Source organism: Hypanus sabinus, chromosome 7, assembly GCF_030144855.1.
Source record: "Hypanus sabinus isolate sHypSab1 chromosome 7, sHypSab1.hap1, whole genome shotgun sequence".
Lineage (NCBI taxonomy): Eukaryota > Metazoa > Chordata > Chondrichthyes > Myliobatiformes > Dasyatidae > Hypanus > Hypanus sabinus.
Window position 1 is genome coordinate 50,294,885 of NC_082712.1, and position 19,269 is coordinate 50,314,153.

At 40.0% G+C, this 19,269-nt stretch overlaps 1 protein-coding gene across 4 annotated transcripts in view; it reads right to left on the bottom strand.

Annotated features, from left to right (window-relative positions):
- Positions 1-19,269, bottom strand: part of LOC132396773 (receptor-type tyrosine-protein phosphatase delta) — a 635,525-nt gene that overhangs the window by 193,699 nt on the left and 422,557 nt on the right. For all 4 annotated transcript variants that reach the window (XM_059974654.1, XM_059974652.1, XM_059974656.1 and 1 more), the window contains exons 9-12: positions 17,904-18,037; positions 10,667-10,811; positions 6,441-6,746; positions 5,517-5,710 (exon numbers count right to left, since the gene is read on the bottom strand). In XM_059974654.1, coding sequence (XP_059830637.1) covers positions 5,517-5,710; positions 6,441-6,746; positions 10,667-10,811; positions 17,904-18,037 — 779 coding nt within the window. The remainder of the gene's footprint in view (positions 1-5,516; positions 5,711-6,440; positions 6,747-10,666; positions 10,812-17,903; positions 18,038-19,269) is intronic.

A 19,269-nucleotide genomic window follows, 5' to 3' on the forward strand; every position in this document is an offset into this window, starting at 1 on the left:
AACAGTACTCTTTATCACAACCATGGTCAGCTGAAGATTTTCGCATTGTACTAACTGCCTTGCTCTAAAGTTAAGGTTTAAACCTCACCTCTCTTACTTCATGCTGATGGAAATTGCCCTTTTCACCACCAACATGGTCATTGGATGGCGTAGTGGTAGGCATTGAGGTCAATAGGCTTTTATGCTGTTAAAATAGAAAGCTCTTCCAAAATGTGAAGTTAAAGAAGAGGCAAATTTGGATGGTCCCAAACATACCTGCCAAAAATAAACTGGATTGTGGCAACCAAGTACATTTAAATCATTTCCCTAGTGATTCAATGTGTGAAGTTGATATTGCATACTAATTTAGAAGGAAAAATATATACTTCAACTGGGCCAACTGCATATTCCATAAGACCACAAGCTGACAGCTTAAAATAAACTATTGATGCATTAGGCAAAAGCTTGTCAGTATTATTGAAAGAGAAATCTCAAGCAAGTCAATCGCCAGAATTGTACTTCATATCTAACATGCCAGCAAAGCGATTCAAGAAATGGGACCTAAGCTAACATGTTGACATTTGGCTTCTCAATATTGTTAAAGTGTCGAATCAGGGATGGAGTTTCATTGAAATTTAAAACTGAAACAACATTAGCACAATTTATTCATTACTTCAGAGAAGGTATTGCCTTATTGTGATATGAAGGTAAATAACAAAATGGATTACCATAATATGTACATAACAATATTCTCCATTTATGACATGTCCTAATAAAGTTATACTGTTGTTATTTTTGTTTAATACACCTTCAAGTGTAACAAGTAAGTGCTTTAACCTGCTGTGGTAAATCTTTTATACAGTTGATTATCACAGAAACCTTTGAACCTGATACACATCAGGAACAGAGGCACAAGAGACGGCACATGCTGGAATCTGGAGCAATAAGCAAAGTGTTAGAGGAACTCAGCTGTCAAGATGAAGGGTCTCGACCCAAAATGCTGAGTGTCCATTTCACTCCACAAATGCTGCCAGATGCATTGAGTTCCTTGACCATTCTATTTGAGACATCAGGAATCAACCTTCAAACATTTTATGTACTGTGTGTGTATTCATATTTTATTACTAACCACTTTAAAAATAATAGATTATTAAGTCATTTGATGATATTCTTACTACCCATGATTGGACTACACAGGTGTGTAACCTTATATTAATTTCCACTTTTCTATTGTATGTACTCACATAGGGACTAAGATATGAACAATAAGTTTAAACCTGAAAATGAAGCAACTTTCCAATCCTCATCAATTTGGTGGATATTATTTGATGTTGAGAATCAAGAGAACCACTTCAATTCCAAATGATCCAATGTGACTGTCTCATGAACTTCCTTGGAAAGACAACTGTACAACATCCTACTGCTGCTCCTCATAACTACATTGGTGATAATCCCAAATCTTCCCAATTGGCCCAAAGGCTGCAATCATTCTTCCCAGTCAACCTTTGGACATGAGGGTTTGATTGAAACCTGGATTGTCCAGCTGAATACAGCTATTGCCTTGATAACAACTTTTGCCTCCCTCCTACCTATAATACAAGGCCAAGTACAAAGATACAGAACAAAGATTAATTTCAAAGCATCTTGAATGCAGAAAGTCCCATCTCTTCTGACAGGAGGACTGAACTTAAACAGCAGGGGTTTAATAAATGACCTCTTTGACCCAACCTGTCACTGCTGACCAATCTGCCCTCCTGAGCTAATCTCATTTGCCTTGTGTAATGCTCTGTAAGGTCTCACTACTAATGTAATGGCCTCTCTGTAACGTTTCACTGCTAATGTAATGGCTTCTCTGTAGCAGCACTGTTTGGGTTATGACTGGAAATAACGGGGGCTTTGGAATATGCACCATCCAATGAGAGGCATGTTTCTCTTTCTTATGTGCCCGAGAGAAGGTTTAGCAGGCTTTTGTTCAGCAGACGATGGAGCAAAAAGATGACAGAATGGGGAAGTCATAGTCTGCAGGACAGAGTGGACTTAGAATGGGGTCGGGAATCGATGCCTGGGATGTGGGGGAATCGATGAAGAATGAGCATGTGGGAAAACAGTGAGCTCCAATGTCGCTCATTAGAATTTTTCATGAGAATGGGCCCTTTTTCTTTTTTGTTTCTTTACTAACCCTATAGTTAAATTAAGAATTGTAAAGCTCAATCATTTAATTGCATATTGTGTACTGTTTGTTATTCTGTGGTACTGATTTTTACAGGGGAACACATCACTAGCATCCGTCCAAACATGATTTCTCAAGTTTTCGCCGGGCCAGAGGCTGTCTCCCCGTCCGAACGCTACTGGCGGCTCTCCGCCTCAGGACTCTGCAGAGATTCCTGTACGCCGAGCACCCTCCCAGGTGGCACGTGTTGGCGACTTTCTTCCTCCGGAGGGGCTGCTGTCTTCATGAAGACATGCGGCTACCACTGGCGGGTGTCAGCCGTACTGCTTTGCGGAGTCTGCCCGGCTTCTATCAGGACCTACTGAGAGTCTGGAACATGGGCGCCTCAGGCCGGGAATCTCCTCCTCAGGCGGAGGGCGGGGTCCTGGCCGACCCTTGCCCTACCTCAGTGGCTCTCGGTGCGGCTCAGTTGTGTGGACCGACTCAGGCCGAGCTGCTGGTCGGGCCCAGACCCCGCAATTTTCTCCGGGAGCCGTGTCCACACAACTTGAGCCGTCTCTCATCGATACCCATAGTCCCATTCAGGGATGCAAGTAGGAGGTATCTGTATGGGCTGCTACTCCACATCCTCCACTTCCTTGCCCTTGTCCACCGTCCAGACACGCCATGGCGGTCGGTCCTTCCACCCAGAGGTGAGGAGAGTCCCCACTGGAAGTCCCTGGAAGTCCCTTCTTCCCATGCACCTGCGGGATCTCGGCTGGAGGGTACTGCATAGGGCAGTGCCCTGCAATAAGTTTTTCAATTTGTACATGGACTTCCCACCCACATGCCACTTCTACGGGCTGGAGGAGACCGTGTACCACATGTACATGGAGTGTGTGAGGCTGCAGGCTCTTTTTGCATATTTGCGTGGGCTGCTTCTCGCCTTCAGGCTGCATTTTAGTCCCACCCTGTTTATATATGGTCATCCAGTAAGGAAGGGGGCATGGAGGGATGAGGATGTCCTAGTCAACTTGCTCCGTGGGTCTTGGAAACGGGTGGCGGGAGGATCTCCCCGGGCAGACTGCCTGGCAATATTTAGGGGGTATGTTCGTGCCCGGGTAACTATTGAAAAAGAACACGCGCAGTCCACAGCGGCCTTGGAGGAGTTTCGAGACCGTTGGACTCCGCGGGGTGTAAATGCCATCGTGGATAGGGATGGCAACATTCTGGTGTAATGTCTATTGTCTATTTGTAGTGCAGTAATTGTGTTTGCCACTGTTTTGTATATATTGTATAGCACCGATATTTGTAATAAAAGATTTTGTAATAATAAAAAAAGAAAAAAAAATAGAGTAAGCTGCTAGCCAAGCCTGAGGGTTACAACTGAATTGGTCAATATCCCTCAAAATCTTTCATATTCATACACCTATCCAAATATTTTTAAAACATTGTAATGGTTTAATAGATTGTGATCCAGGTAGCAGGATGGAAAATCCAGAAACAGAGGTCTAAACAGAAGAATTTGCAGCTTAAAAAAGGTCAGGCTACATTTGGAGTATTATGTGCAGTTTTGGTCACCCTACTACATGAAGAATGAAGATGCCTTGGAGAGCTGCAGAAGAGGTTTACAAGGATAATATCTGGATTAGAGAGCATTAGCTGTATGGAGAGGTTGTACAAACTGGGGCTGCTTTCCACTGGAGTACCAGGAGCTGATGAGACACTTGACAAATGTTTATATAAAATTATGAAAGACCTAGATAGGGTAGAAAGCCAGAGTCTTTATCTCAGGTTAGAACTAACAGAGGGCATACTTTGAGTGGAGAGGGGAAAAGTTTAAACAAAATATGCAGGGTAAGATTTAGTTTTACACAGAATCTAGTTGGTGTCTAGAATGTGGCGCTGGGATGGTGGTGGAAGAAACTTGTTTTTGATGTTTAAGAAGCATTTAAACAAGCACATGGACTTGGGGGGAAGGGAGTGATACGAATTTTCAGCAGGCATAGGATTAGTTTAATTTGGCATCATGGTCAGTGTAGACATCATGGGCTGAAGGGCCTCTTCTACATTCTATGAATGCAGAGATTTGTATTTGCATTATCAGCCATCTAAGAATTGGAGAGCTAAGTTTCAAGGAAAAAGAAGCATACCAGTGGGTTTCAGCAGTAGAACTGCAGAAACATGTTATAAAAAGTAGTTTGTGGAGTTTCAAAGATTAGTTCTGAATCAAATTGAGTCAGCATCACCCAGATCAGAGTAAGGAACTAGGTAAGAGAATGCAGTAAAAATGCATCAAATGACATCTTATTCCACCCCAAGCTAACCTTCACCCTGAAACACAATGTATCATCAAGATCATGACCTTTGGCCTACCACCAAGTCAATCAAGTACCCTTTATACTAAGGCATTTATAACCTCAAAATCTTAATTTTCTCTCTTTCTCCCTGCAGCCCTCCTTCTGCTACTTCTGCAATCTAAGAATACAAACCCTGAATATTGGAAGTGGAACGTGTAGGGAATGGGGTTGTTTCTCATGTGTGACTACATACAATAGATTGTATCACATTAAAATAATGTCGTCTTTGCATTAAAACAATACAGCTGGTAGAAGTGAAAAGAGAAAATACAAAGACAGATACATGCAAATATATATTTTCCATTCTCTAACTGAACATATTGAAATTTAACAGGTACTAAATCATTGTCATTATTTCAGTCAGCCTCCAATGCACTGGAATTTTAACATACAAGAGTGCAAGAGACTATAGAGAGTGGTGGACTCCATCAGTTCTAGATACAGGACTCAACACCTTTGAGGACATCTGCAGGAGACGATGTCTCAAGAAGGTGGCACCTATCATCAGGAACTCCAACTATCCAGGCCATGCCTTCTTCTTGATGCTACCATTCGGCAGGAGCACACCTCAAGGTTCAGCACCAGCTTCTTCCCCACTGCCATCAGGTTCTTCAACTAACCTGAAAAACCTTAACACTACTTTGGACGATATATCCATTTCTCTCTCTCAGTCTTGGACCACTGCTATGAAGTGATATGACACAGAACTGGGCCCCTGGGCCCAACTGGCATCTGCCAACTGAGATTCCCATCTAAGCGAGTCCCACACGCTACATTTTGCCCTATCCCTCTGAGCCTTTCCTATTCATGTGCCTGTCCAAGTATCTTTTACATATTGTTAATGTACCTACTATTGTTATGTTTATTTTATTATGTTGCATAAGTGTAAGTTATGTATAATTTATCTTAATTTAAATTTAGGTTAACTCATCTTTATCTTGTAATATACTCTGCTACTATTGCCAAAAGCCAATACTCATGGCACTTACGTGTATATATGTCTATGACATTAAAAAACTTGAACCTACCTGTGCATCTGCCAGCATGACATCCTTGAGCATGGGTTGTCCTCTTGGTTCTCCATGTTCAATCCTCACGTAATGGACTTGGTAGCCTCGTATTTGTCCGTGCTGTTTATTTGGAACTGGTGAGCGCCACAACACTGTAATAGCTGTTGAGTTCAAAGCCTCTACCTCGACTTTGCGAGGAGGACCACTAGGAACTGGAAGAATACCATTTGATTAAAAGAAAAAAAAATGACACCCTGTCCCTCCAAATCAGCAGCACAAGGACAGACCCACTATTTTTAAAAAGAGATATATGAATGTGTCACTTTTGTCCAAAAATGCTTCATAAGCTGAAAAATCTTTCTAAAACATCAAAAATGTGGAAAAATGTGAAAAACATGGAGGAAAAGGTACAAATACTAAAAACAGAGGAAAAAAAGACAGCCAAGGATAATGCTTTGTATTCCAAAGCATCACAAAATGCAAGAAGTTTTTAGATCTGATTTTAAAAAAATGATTCCAAAAAAGTTATCTATTGTGAGGAAAAAAAAGTCAGCCGTTTTTGGGTCTCTCTCCCAGGACTGCTTGGATTTTCACAGACCAACATCTCTTGAAATCCAGTTTAAAAAAAACAACAATGTTCACATTTATGTGATATGTTGGTAATCTGAGAAGAACTTTGAAGCAACTTTTAAAAAAAAACAATTGAAAAGAATACTGCTGGAGGGTCGAATTTTAAGAACAGCAATCCACTGCTGGAGGAGTGAGAAGGATTATAAAAAAAAATCAGCGATGCCTTCTCATTGTTGAGGGTTCTAGACTTGTATTCCAAAAAGCAACAGAGGGTGGTCTTCAGTAGAGTGAGACACAACAGTGAAAAAGTGTCAGCAAGGGAAGAATTGATAGCTGAGAAAGTTGCTGATTGGTTAGGCTTTGTCAACATACCATCCTCATCTGTGCGAATCAACACGGGAGAGCTCTCTGGGCCAGGTCCAACCTCAGTGTAGGCCGTCATAATGATACGATATTCTGTCCACTTCTCCAAGTGCTCAAGCAAGTACTGGGTGGTGTCTGGCGGAATATCCAAGACTTCGTTGGGTGAGCTGTCTTCTTGGTCATTAGTTCTGTATTTGATGGAATATTTGGTGATGATGCCATTCTGGTTTTCTACTGGTGGGGGCAGCCAACTTACCAAAATGCTCGTTGAACTTGGGCTGGTGCACTTGATGTCCTGAGGTGGGGCTGATGGCTCTGGTATTTTTTGGAAGTTGTGTCGAGTACAGGGGGTGGGAGTGAATGGGTGAGGGAATCACAAAAGAAAATAAAATAAAACCAACAATGGGAGCATATCCAACAACTTAAAAGTAACAAAAAAATCATTAAACATAACAGGTTTTCACAAATTAAAATATGACACCTTGGCTTAGAAAATCAAAGGCAACTCAAAAAATAATTTTGGGTAACTTAAAACTTGAAAATGGGAGTGATGGTAAGAGAAATTAAATTCTGAAAATGGAGCCTACACGTAATATTACCTACCTGTAATTACAGATCTTACATCATGTATATCTCTTTAATTCCTCTAATCCTTTTTTATTACCTACCCTTCATGAACAGCTGCATACAGTAGGGAGTTTTACCTTCTATTTCAGTACAAATAATTCTATATTCCAAAGAAAGAGAGCTAAGTGAAATTCCAGGTACCTACCTACCACACACAAAGAGAGACACGTTTATTGTCTGTCAGTGGGACCCACCTGCGACTGAAGGAAGTCACATACAGCCTGCTTCACTCCTTAAAAGTCAAGTAACAAATGCTTCTGTTGCAAGATTCTCTGCAACATTTTCCACAGTTGAACTGTTTTACTAATAATCCAGCAGAGATTGTTTTACTCTCTGAGAGCATATGTTCAGCTGATGTAATACACTATACAGAATCAAATAACACAATCTATCATAGGGAGAAAAGATTCCACTACTTTGAGAAATCTTCCTCTCTGATTTCTGAACAGTCCATGAACCAATGAACAGTATCTCATTATTCCATTGTTGCACTAATTACTTAACTTTATAATTTATAGTGATTTTATGTCTGCAATGTACTGCTGCAGCAAAACAACAATTTTCACATCATGTAAGTCACTGGTAATAAATCTGATTCTGAGTTCTATTTTATTTTGTAACAGGGTCAGATTTTATTCTCCTCATCACTTTGTGCCTTTGCTATTGACCATAATTAAATTAACATTGAGCTAACCCAAGAATCGTTAATTCCCAGCTGCCTGCAGCAATAAGTATACCTGCAGATAGCAGCTTGCAGAATCAGTACATTTTGATTGACATGTATTGCAAAGTGCCATTGATATCTGATTAAGAACTTAAGAAGGTTGGAATAGGAGTGGGCCACTCCGTCCCTTAAGCCTAACCTGACATTCATTCTACCCCCGGCCTTATCTCCTCAAAGCATTCAATCCCTGATCTTTCAAAAATGTTTCTGATTGCTTTTTTAAATACTCATTAAAGATTTACCCTCCACAATTCTCTGAGGCAGATGATTTCACAGATCCATAACTCTCTGCAAGAAGAAATATTGACTACTAATGGAAGTCAGGAGTTAAAAATGACAAGGGTGTGGGGGTGAGAAGCTGGAGATTATTCTGAAGAGCTGGGGGAATCAGAAGTCCTCTGATTCTTGCCTTGTCATCTTATGACCAATAACTTCTTTCCTGGTTATGAAACCAGGTAGATGCCAAATCAACTGGTGTGATGTTGCTTTAATGTATTAGTGTAAAACTGGATGATTAGGAGTGGGGTAAACAAAAGAAAATCTGCTGATGCTGGAAATCCAAGCAACACACAAAATACTGGAGGAACTCAGCAGGCCAGGCAGCATCTATGGAAAAAAACAGTCGACATTTCGGTCCGAAACAGTCCTGTTGACTGGTTTCGGCCCAAACCATCGATTTACTTCTTCCCATAGAAGCTGCCTGGCCTGCTGAGTTCCTCCAGCATTTTGTGTTTGTTGATTAGGAGTGGAGCCTGAAGTCTAATAACTGTAAGAAGGAATGGTAAATTTTCTGTGGAATATAATGTTTGCTCTGCTAATGTCAGCAGAGGGCTAATACTGGCCCGGACAAATATATGATTTATTTCCTTTGGGGTTGTTATGGTTCCTCAGGTTCAGAAAAATACAGTATCTAGAGCACAGTTAAACCATTGTGCCCAATGAGTCTGCTCTGCCATTCAATTATGGTTGATTTCTTTTCAACCCCATTCTCCTCATAATCTTTAACTCTGTTACCAATCAAGAAGCTATTAATCTCTGTCTTAAATACACCCAATGACTTGGCCTCCACAGCCTTCTGTGATGAACTCCACTGATTCACTATCCTGACTGAAGAAATTTATCCTTATTTCAATTCTAAAGTGATGTGTCTATATTCCGAGGCTATGCCCTCAGATCCCAGATTTTCCCTACTAATGGAAATTTCCTATCTACATCAACTCTACACAGTTCTATCATTGTCTGGTAAGTTTAAAAAAAACCTTTTCAATGAATATAGCTGAGAGCCATCAAATGCATCAAAAGGAGAGATTAGGTGAACACCTAAACAGTAGACTCACCTTGCTTTGACAGGTGCTACCTTCTTTACTCAAGGGCCATCATGCATGAAAATTGTGTCCCAGGAGTGTATGAGCTCTCCGGAGGCACCACCAGTAATTCTGTGTTAAATTGTAGTTCCGATTTGTGTTGGAAAGGGATGGAGAATGTGGGGCACAACTTTTGCCAGGAAAATGATATGATCTATTCTGGGATAAGTCTCTTCTGCTCCAGATGTGCTCATAAAAATGGGCAGTAACACATACACTTTCTCAGCTTTTAATTCTTCTCCCTTTGATATGCCTTGTCTGGTATGAGAGAAGCAGCAGAAATTTGTCTGAATGAAAAAATCCTCTCATAAGTCTTTGTTAAGTCATCTGCACAGCCTCAGGGAGCATTTCGCAGTGCTGGAGTGAATCCCTGCTTTAACGTAAAATGACTGGTGGTGGCTCTGCAGAACACACACAGTCCTGTGACACAACTCTCTTGCATAAGAGTCCTTGAACAAAGAAGATAGAGCCAGTCAAAGCAAATCCAGCCTACTGGTTAGATGCTCACCTAATCCACTTCTGTCAATGATACTAATCCAAAGGAAGATTCTTTCTTTAACCCTGATTGTCACTTTCTCAGTCAATGACACTGAGGAAAGGGCTTTGCATCTGTGATTACCATAAAAGCCCGAATATCGTGATGACCGGATGCTAAATTATCCCCAAAGTTATGAAAGTGTAAACTGGAAAATAAAATCTGACCCTAAGTACCGTTCATAATTAAAATTTATCTTTTTTTGTTTTCATACTGTGGATACTAACAGGTGAACTCTGCATCAGCTGCAGAAGGCTTTCAGCAATTCTAAAAATCAACTCTATCAAAGAGCATTCTATACCAGAGGTATTAAAACAGCAGTCAATTGTATTAAAATGTTTTTTAAAGGTGAAACATCATTAGCATTTCATTAAGTAGTGCCCAGAATTTAATCTTGTCATTTGACCTTTAGGGCTTTATTGAAAGTAATAACACTTAGAGTATAATAGATAATTTTGCAGTTAGTTGACCTTTGCAAGTTTTCTCATCATTCCGTGCCCAGTGAAATGTAGATCATTATCTGCACCAAGTTTTATTTAGAACTGAAAATAATAAAAGTTCAAACTCCTGGTTCCATCCTGTTGCTGAATACTAGAAATGCCACTACTGACTTCTAACTAGAATAAATTTATGGCAAATTAGTATCCAAATGCAATCAAAGTTGCAAGGCAGAAATGACTATGAAGGAATGAATGAAGTGCATTCAAGATAGATTATGCTTAAATGAACAACAAAGGTCAACTAACAAGAAGCCTCCAATTCTTCAGTCCAAATATGTTTCAGCGACTGTAAGTATGTACACTTTAATCCCACCTGCTTGAAATATAAACCATTTCAATCCTTAATGTTTCTTTCCATTTGAAGCCCAAGTGTGTTTTATTCCAATACCACCTGCTGCATGATTCAGCTGCTTGGGACAGTCTACCCCATCAGGCGAACAAGATTACAACAGAAATCACCAACTAGTCAACAGAAGAAAACCTACTAGTTTCCATGGTTTTGGCCGAAATCTGGGAGGTCGAAGCTCCTAGCCCATGCTCAGAGTGAGCAGCCAAGCGGAAGTCATACATAGTGTTTGGTTTGAGATCCTCTAAAAGGTAAGATGTCTTTGGCTCAAATGTGACTTTTTGCTGTGGAGGGAATCAAAAAAATGAGGATGTACTTTCCATGCATTCTAATTTGCGGCAAAACAAGAATAAAATCACAGAACTGTGAACACAAACCAGGATATCATGTAAACCAGTCTCCCCTCTGGGGATTCTGTCTATACTTCCTACTGCCTCAGAAAAGCAGCTGGCATAATCAAAGACTCCATCTACTCTTCCACTGGGCAGCAGGTACAGAAGCTTGAGAACCAGCATTAGCATGCTCCAGGACACTGTTATAAGACCTTCTGTATTATAAAAATGAACTCCTATCTCTCCACCTCCCTCATTAAGGCCCTTGCACAGCAATTTGTTTACCTGCACTGCATTTTCTCTGTAACTGTAACCCGAGATTCTGTATTGTTACTGTTTTCCCTCATGTACTATCTTGATGAACTTATGTAAGGAATGATCTACCTGAATGGCATTTAAAAACAAAACTTTTTTACTGCATCTTGGTACCTGTGACAATAATAAGCCAATTTAAAGGTAGTCATTAATAATTATAGTCATACACATAAACACAAAGCAATGGTCATTCAACAGGTAACATTAGCTACAGATTCTCCTTGGATTATGAGCTAGCAATTTATGCGCAGGTCATAAACAAGAATGAACATTTAGGAGACCAGAAAAACAGATTTGCTGTCTGCTGTGGGGCTGACAGCATCTTCTGTTGTGTGAGAACTTGGTTTGCGGCAATATCATTGTATCTTGCAGAGAAATATGAATATTTGAGTTGAGCTCCCTGGTTTAATTACACATTGTTCCTGCTGGCCTTTGTTTATTATTTAAATATATTGTCTGGCAGCTATAATTCTGACTTATAAACTATTCAGGTTATGAACTGTTTGCAGGAATGGAAACCTGTTGCAACCTGGGAGGACCTTTAATGACAAGAGTAATGACCCGACAAATTGATGGTAAAAGAAATAAACCTCCAAGCTATTACTGTGACTTTTCAATGAAGACAGGTGAAAAAAAATGGTCAAATTACATATTCTAATTTAAGACTCTTGTATGCTACCAGCACCATACATGCCCAGGACAGCTATACAGTAAGGCTGCCTTTGTTCTGTTTCAACAAAAACCCTTAATCCCAACCACAGGATAATGGCCTTTGCTACAGTGTTAACTCTGAGTCCTATACCAATGATTACACATGTCAATTTAGTCCCAACAAGACCAAATTATTTCTGCAGCAGGTGGCAGTGGAAATGCTTAGATCTCCATCAAGCAACCAGTCTGAGAACATGTTCTAGTCACTAGGAATGAAGGCTCCATCCCACCAAGAACTGGATACAAAGGAGGAGAATCATGTCACACTGCACACAATATATTTCCCAGTGGCACGAGTAATCAAACATATAAAGTGTCCTTAAGTGGCCTAACCTGGACACTAACTTTATAAGTTTACATGTGGGTAATTTCTCCCACATTGTAGTGCTCCCTTGGATCTCATCTCACAGTTTTTCTTGGGATGAATAATCAATTGACTTTTGGTGATTCACATTACCAGGTCTTCATCTCTGAGGCTAAGTGGAACATTATTCCATTTCCTGGAAATGCACCCCAGAAAAGGACATAGTAGCAACACATTATATTCTGCCTGTAAAATAGACCTAGATATTGGGAGTGGAGTACAGGGTACTCGTGCAGTTCTCTGGGTGTTTAGCACTGCTGACCAGGGGTGAATTTCCAGGCCGGTGCTGTCTGATGATGTGTCACCAACCTGCATAAATTAAAAGGATATTTTAATTTTTAACCTTGTCCAAACAAACACAACCCAAGGAGCTAGACTACAGGAAGGACAAACAGTGTGGAGGGGCTCTAGCGAAGTAATAAATGTATGCAGAATTTTGCCGATAAGGGAACTTGAGCCAAACAGAGCAGCATGATGAAGCACTAACATAAAGTGCAAGAGAGCAGGAAGGGCCATGATTATTTTTCATAAATAACACTTTTAGTAGAGAGGGTAGTGGAGCAACTTGTCTGCAGAGAAGTACAAAAGTCTGCATGTGTGACTTTTCTATGCCCCTTTTTTGGAGCTGGTCTCCTGTGATGGCAATTATCCACTCAAGAGTGCATTTCACAGTGTGTTGTTGAGCAGAAAGAACATCGTTCCCAGAAAATGGGAACAGAGGTAGACTGAGTGTTGAGGAAGGCATGCATGCCTTCATTCACAGACTTATAATATTAAGAGGGGTATATAAAGGTTAGATAGCCAGTGTCTGTTTTAGAGGGATCAAAAACTAAAAGGCATGCTTAAGATGAGAGGGAGGATGTTTAAAGGCAAGTAGAGATACATATTTCATTCAGAGTAGTCCTCTGGAATAAGCTGTCAGAGGAAGTGGCAAAGGCAGGAACAGTAACAATATTGAAGATTGAGCAGGACACAGAGGCTATGGAATTAATGCAGGCAAGTGGGTTTAGCATAGTTAAGCCAGTTGTCAGCATAGATGCAGTGAGCCAAAGGGCCTATTTTTATGCATTACAACTGCATGACTTCTGAACTAAATCCTGGTAACATGAGAAACCAGATTCATCAGTTTGTAGACGCACATGAAGAAACTTCTCACAGATAGGCTGTGTGTTTTTGGAGCTCTCTATCCTAGAAGGTTGTGAAGGCTGGATCACTGGGCTTATTTAAAGAGGAGATAATTTATTGAAACTAAGGGAAATTGAGTGTCTTTGAAAACGGGTACAGAAGAGAAGTGAATTCCTGGGACATACCAGTCAAGATCAAAGTGAATGCTGCAGTACAATTGAGAGACAGGTGATCTATTCCTGCTACTATTTTGTTACATTCTTTCACAAATTATTCCACTTTCTGATGGCAAGGTTTTCTAGTAGGCAACTCACTTTAACTTAAGATGTTCTTCAGTGAAATAAGTCAATTAAAGAACACAGACGGAAAGAATGTGTACAGGAAATCACACACTTTCCACTGGTGGTCTGATCCAATGAAATTAAGTGAATATTTTGCCAAAGGTTTTGGAGACAAAATTCTAAGTTATCAATTAACTCTAACACAGACAGTATTGTTCTCATCCTCTCATTATCATGCCTACACTTGATTGCTCTTTACCCTGCTATACTTTTGAAAAGTTTTTGTTTTCTCAAAATATCAAAACATCTCTCTCTGATATGTTGAACACCAAAACCAATACATGACAAACATTGTAAATTGTTATTTAATCTCTCAGGGAGGATGGTTCACTGCCAAGTGGCAGTAATTTTACAATGAGCTTAATAAAGCCTTTTTTGCACTCTTTACAATTATGTTCTGAACTTCGTAGTTCTTTTTAACCATTGGCTCTGAACAGTGAAGAGCGAGGACTTCATGCAGATTTGTCCTCTTGCGCCTTGCAGGATAGCACGGGGGAGCACCAACAACATGAGGTGACTAAAAGAAATGACTTGATTTGGAGTGGAACTATACCCATCTGTCTCAAGAAGTGTAAGGTAACTTAAACTTTTAACTGTAAGTTAATTTCTGGGGTCGAAGGATAGCTGGAAAGGACAACATTCATTGCCGATAAGAAAGAGATAATGAGCTACTTTCTTGAACTGCTGTAGTTCTTCTAATGAAAGTGCCTTCACAGTGTTGCTGTGGAGGGAGTAGCAGGATTTCAGACTCAAAGTTGAATTTATTGTCATATGCATGAGTACATGTATGCACATGTCTAATGAAAAACTTGCTGCAGAATCACAGGCACCTGGTATTATAGAAGCAAGGAAAACATGAACTGAATCTAATGTCGGCACAATTTTGTAAGGAAAAGTACAATTAGATTTTAAAAAAGTTCATTTTAGTGTAAAGTGATCAAAATAATCACAGTACAACCAAATGGTAGTGAAGAAGCATCGGCTACACAAGAAGCTTGAGCAGTGTCAGGTCTTGTCCCTGCATTACCTCCAGAAGAGTTCAACATTATCCACCTTTCTATATGTTCAAGAACACCTACCATTGACAAGAAGTACAGAAGCCTGAAGCCCACACCACCAAGTTCAAGAACCGTTATTTCCTTTCAACCACTTCATTCTTGAACCAACCTGCACAACCCTAATCACTACCCCTGTGTAGAAACACTGTCAACAATTTGCACTCCAGAAGGCTTTGTGTTTTGTTGTTCCAATTGTGTACTTTCTCATAAGAATTGTGCATTGTGCACATTTATGTTTTCCTTGTGAATGTTGTATGATTGATGTTATGTGCATGTAATACTGCAAGCACATTTCTCACTGCACCTGTGCATATGACAATAAACTCAACTTTGACTTTTTTAAGGTGAACTATCCTCCAAGTCAGTATCTTAGGACTGTTAGGACACCGAAGACTGAATGCAAATGAGTTCTACAGAATTAATCTTTGCTTTCGGTGAAGGAACATTTGTTTCTGATGGAATCTTTTCCTGAAGAGCTGGGATGTTAAAAATATGGTCCCTCTGATGCTTCATTCACTGAATTCGCTCCTCAGTGCCAAGTGTCAGATTGGATTCCAGCAAGCTTTAAAACCTGGCAGGAACTTGAAAGTGCTTTCCACTCTACAAACCTCCTCCTGCTGTTGGCATCAGAAAGAAAACCATTTTCAATGTTTGCAGCTTCATCACTGTGACAGAAAAATGAAACAGAATGGAGCTGCAGAAGCAGGTAATTGATATGATGAACAGGCATTTGAGCACATTTCCTTCAGCCTAACGGTTCCCATCAGCTGCAGGTGCTCACTGGTGCCTATCAGTCAGGCTGGCAGGGCAGTGCATGGAAGGCCGAATCTAGCGTTTCACACAGGCAGATGGTTCATTGTAATATCAATGTGGAGATGTGTCCACTCTGCATGTCAATCCCTTCCTTAATGCTGCACAATGTGAATAATACCAACCACAATTGATTTTCAATGTTTCAAAGAACTGGCAAGCTTACTGGAGACCACACAGAAAATCATTTTAAGTGTATATTTTAGAAAATCCTACACCTTTTTGCATTGTGCCACCTAATCATTTGGACCAACTGAAATCATGCCCATTTTTTTTTACTTTTCATGCATAATTGGGTTTGGAGATGGGAATCTACTTCTCAGGAGGAAAGGAAACTCTAAGATTTGAACACTGACTGAGCTCAGAACCAGAATAGAATGAGGCTGCTGTAGTAGCAAGGAGTGTGAATGAGGATGAGATTCTTAAATTAGCTGTTGTTACCTTCAATGCATTGGGGTTCCATTTCAATGGAAATTTCCCATTTCAAACTTCAATCCCAGCCCTACTGCTTTGAATTGACCTTATGTCTTACATCCTTCACAAAATGAGGACTAAAAATCTTTACGTTACGTCTATGTCTAAATGAGAAATGTGCAATCATAGTAATTTATAATAAACAGAACAGTCAATGTAATATAGAGTACACTCAAATCAGTGTGAGTTAATCAGTCTGATGGCCCGGTGGAAGAAGCTGTCCTGGTGCCTGTTGGTCCTGGCTTTTATGCTGCGGTACCATTTCCCGGATGGGAGCAACTGGAATGGACTGTGGTCGGGGTGACTCGGGTCCCCAATGATCCTACGGGCCCTTTTTACACACCTGCCGAGTCCGAGCAAACAAAAATCTGAATGCGAACCTATGGACAAGCTTTTCTTCATCGTAAATGATGCAAGCTTTTTCTTTGATGCCAATAAGGAATTCTGAACTGTAAGAAATACTGGAAAAATGCAAATCATACAATCCAAAATTTATTGTCTAATTACCTATGCTTGCATTGGTAACAGTGACCTGGTAATAAAAGAGGATAATATTCTTGTTGGAATCTGAGTCATTAAAGAGGCAGAGGTAACACTGTGTTAATAAGTGTATGGATTTTTAAACAACCTGAAGCCTGGCACATGGTAACTGCCAGGTGTAGCTGGAAAGTTGGCTTCAACTCTTGGCAGGCAAGTTTCAGTGCAGACATATGGGTATGGTACTATTAACCACTATCCGTGCACAAATCCCATCACTCATCACCCCTGCAACATCAACAGTCAGTCACAGGTTCAGTGCTGGCTGTTTGGCTGGTTCTCATTGCACTTTAGAATTAATTTTCCCTCATTCCTGCCTGATTTATGTTCCCTTATGACGGCACAATGGAATGCAACGATTTGAGAATTGCATGCAGTAGCCTTCGACCATACCCGTTTGATCTACTCATATTGGCACCTGAGGTTGGATTAATGAAAGGCAATGAAAGACTTCCAAACTTTATGATAAAGACAAACTCTTGATCTGACAGTCTACGTCATCAAGGCTTTTGTTCTTTATCTGTCTGCCTGCTCTGCATTTTCTCTGTAAGTGAACCAATCAATTCTGCGTTGGTTTTTTTTGTACTACTTCACTGTACATTTAATGTATGGACTAATCTGTATGATTTACAGAAGCTTTACATTGTATCTAAATACACATCACAGTAATGGATTACTTACCAATTAAAAAAGACCTCATGGTAAAAAAAGACTTCCTAAAATTGTCAGGAAGGAAGTGAGAAACTATTCAAACATAACACCCAAATTCTGATGGCTTTTATGGACCATAAGAAAAAGTAGCATCAATCTGCTCCTCTATTCAATTATGGGTGATTTTTTTAACCCTATACTCCCACCTTCTCCAGTAACCCTTACCTGTCAATATCTGCCTCAAACACACCCAATGATAGCCTTCCCTGCCCTCTATGACAACGAATTAAACAGATTCACCACACTCAGGCTAAAAAAACTTCCTCATTTCAGTTTTAAATAGACCTCCCTTAATTCCGTGGCTTTGCCCTCAGATCATAGACTCTCCTACTAATCAGCTTTATCTATTCCTTTCAGTGGTAGTTTTCAATGAGATTCCCTCCTCCCCACAACCTTCTGAACTCTGAGTACAGAGCCAGAGAGGTCAAACATTCCCCATACATTAAATCACCTGTTCATTAATGACGCATGTATGACAATGGCAATGGTGAATTTGTAAGAAGGGACAATGCTGTTTTTAAAGTGTGCAATTTAATATTTTTATCCGAACTCTTACCCATTTTCAGAAGATACGTTGAAAAATTATATTGTGCCATACCTCTCCGCCATCCTCCCTCTCTCTGAAATACAACTCGTATCTGGTGATGGTGTCTTGTCGAGGTGGTGTCCACGATAGCATTATGCTTGTGTCTGATTTTGGCTCTGCCTTGAAGTCATTTGGCTGGCTTGGAACTTGAAAAGGAAGAAAAAAAAAATTTAATTGGAATAAGAATGCTGGTTCTGCTTGAAGATGGTAGGTCTGTAATAATCCTCTACCTGTACACATGAATCAAAGACCATTAAACAAAGAAATCAGTAGCAGAGGAGTTATCAGAGGATGAAAGCAAGTTTTATTTCCAATGCATTAATATTTAATGATAGAACTAACTTCTACAGAAAATATATACATGCACACTTATGGATCTCCTGCAGTACTGAAATCAAAACCAAATTTTGATGATGAATGCAGGATTTGAAGCAAAGATAACTTGATCAAGGTACATAGATTTATGATAATCATGAAATAAAATTGTGAAATATACATGCATTCATATTGAAGTGATACAGCATTTCATAATTACTTTAATTTTACATTACTATCTCTGGCAAATCTGGAAGCTAAGAAATGCAAACGTTAATTAAGTGCAAAAGAAGAAGAAAATAAAACTTTTATACATAGTGCATTTTAGCCATTGACTCTGGTGAACTGGCAGTAGTTCCTTTAATTGAACCATAGAATTGAACAGCACAGAAACAGGCCCATTAACCCATCAAGTCTATGCTGACTTTATTCCCCTCTACACTAATCCTGTTTGCCCACTTGAGGACAGCATCTTCCTAATGCAAATACAGTGTTTAAAGCCCAGATCTCCAGAACTCCTTTACTAATTTCAAATTATACACTGGACAACAAAGCGTATAACCATATAACAATTACAGCACGGAAACAGGCCATCTCAGCCCTTCTGGTCCATGCTGAACGCTTACTCTCACCTAGTCCCACTGGCTCGCACTCAGCCCATAACCCTCCATTCCTTTCCTGTCTATATATCTACCCAATTTTACTTTAAATGACAATACCGAACCTGCCTCTACCAGTTCTACTGGAAGCTCGTTCCACACAGCTACCACTCTCTGAGTAAAGAAATTCCCCCTTGTGTTACCCTTAAACTTTTGCCCCCAAACTCTCATGTCCTCTTGTTTGAATCTTCCCTACTCTCAATGGAAAAAACCTATCCACGTCAACTCTATCTATCCCCCTCATAATTTTAAACACCTCTTTCAAGTCCCCCTTCAACGTTCTACGCTCCAAAGAATAAAGACCTAACTTGTTCAGCCTTTCCCTGTATCTTAGGTGCTGAAACCCAGGTAACATTCTAGTAAATCTTCTCTGTACTCTCTCTATTTTGTTAATATCCTTCCTA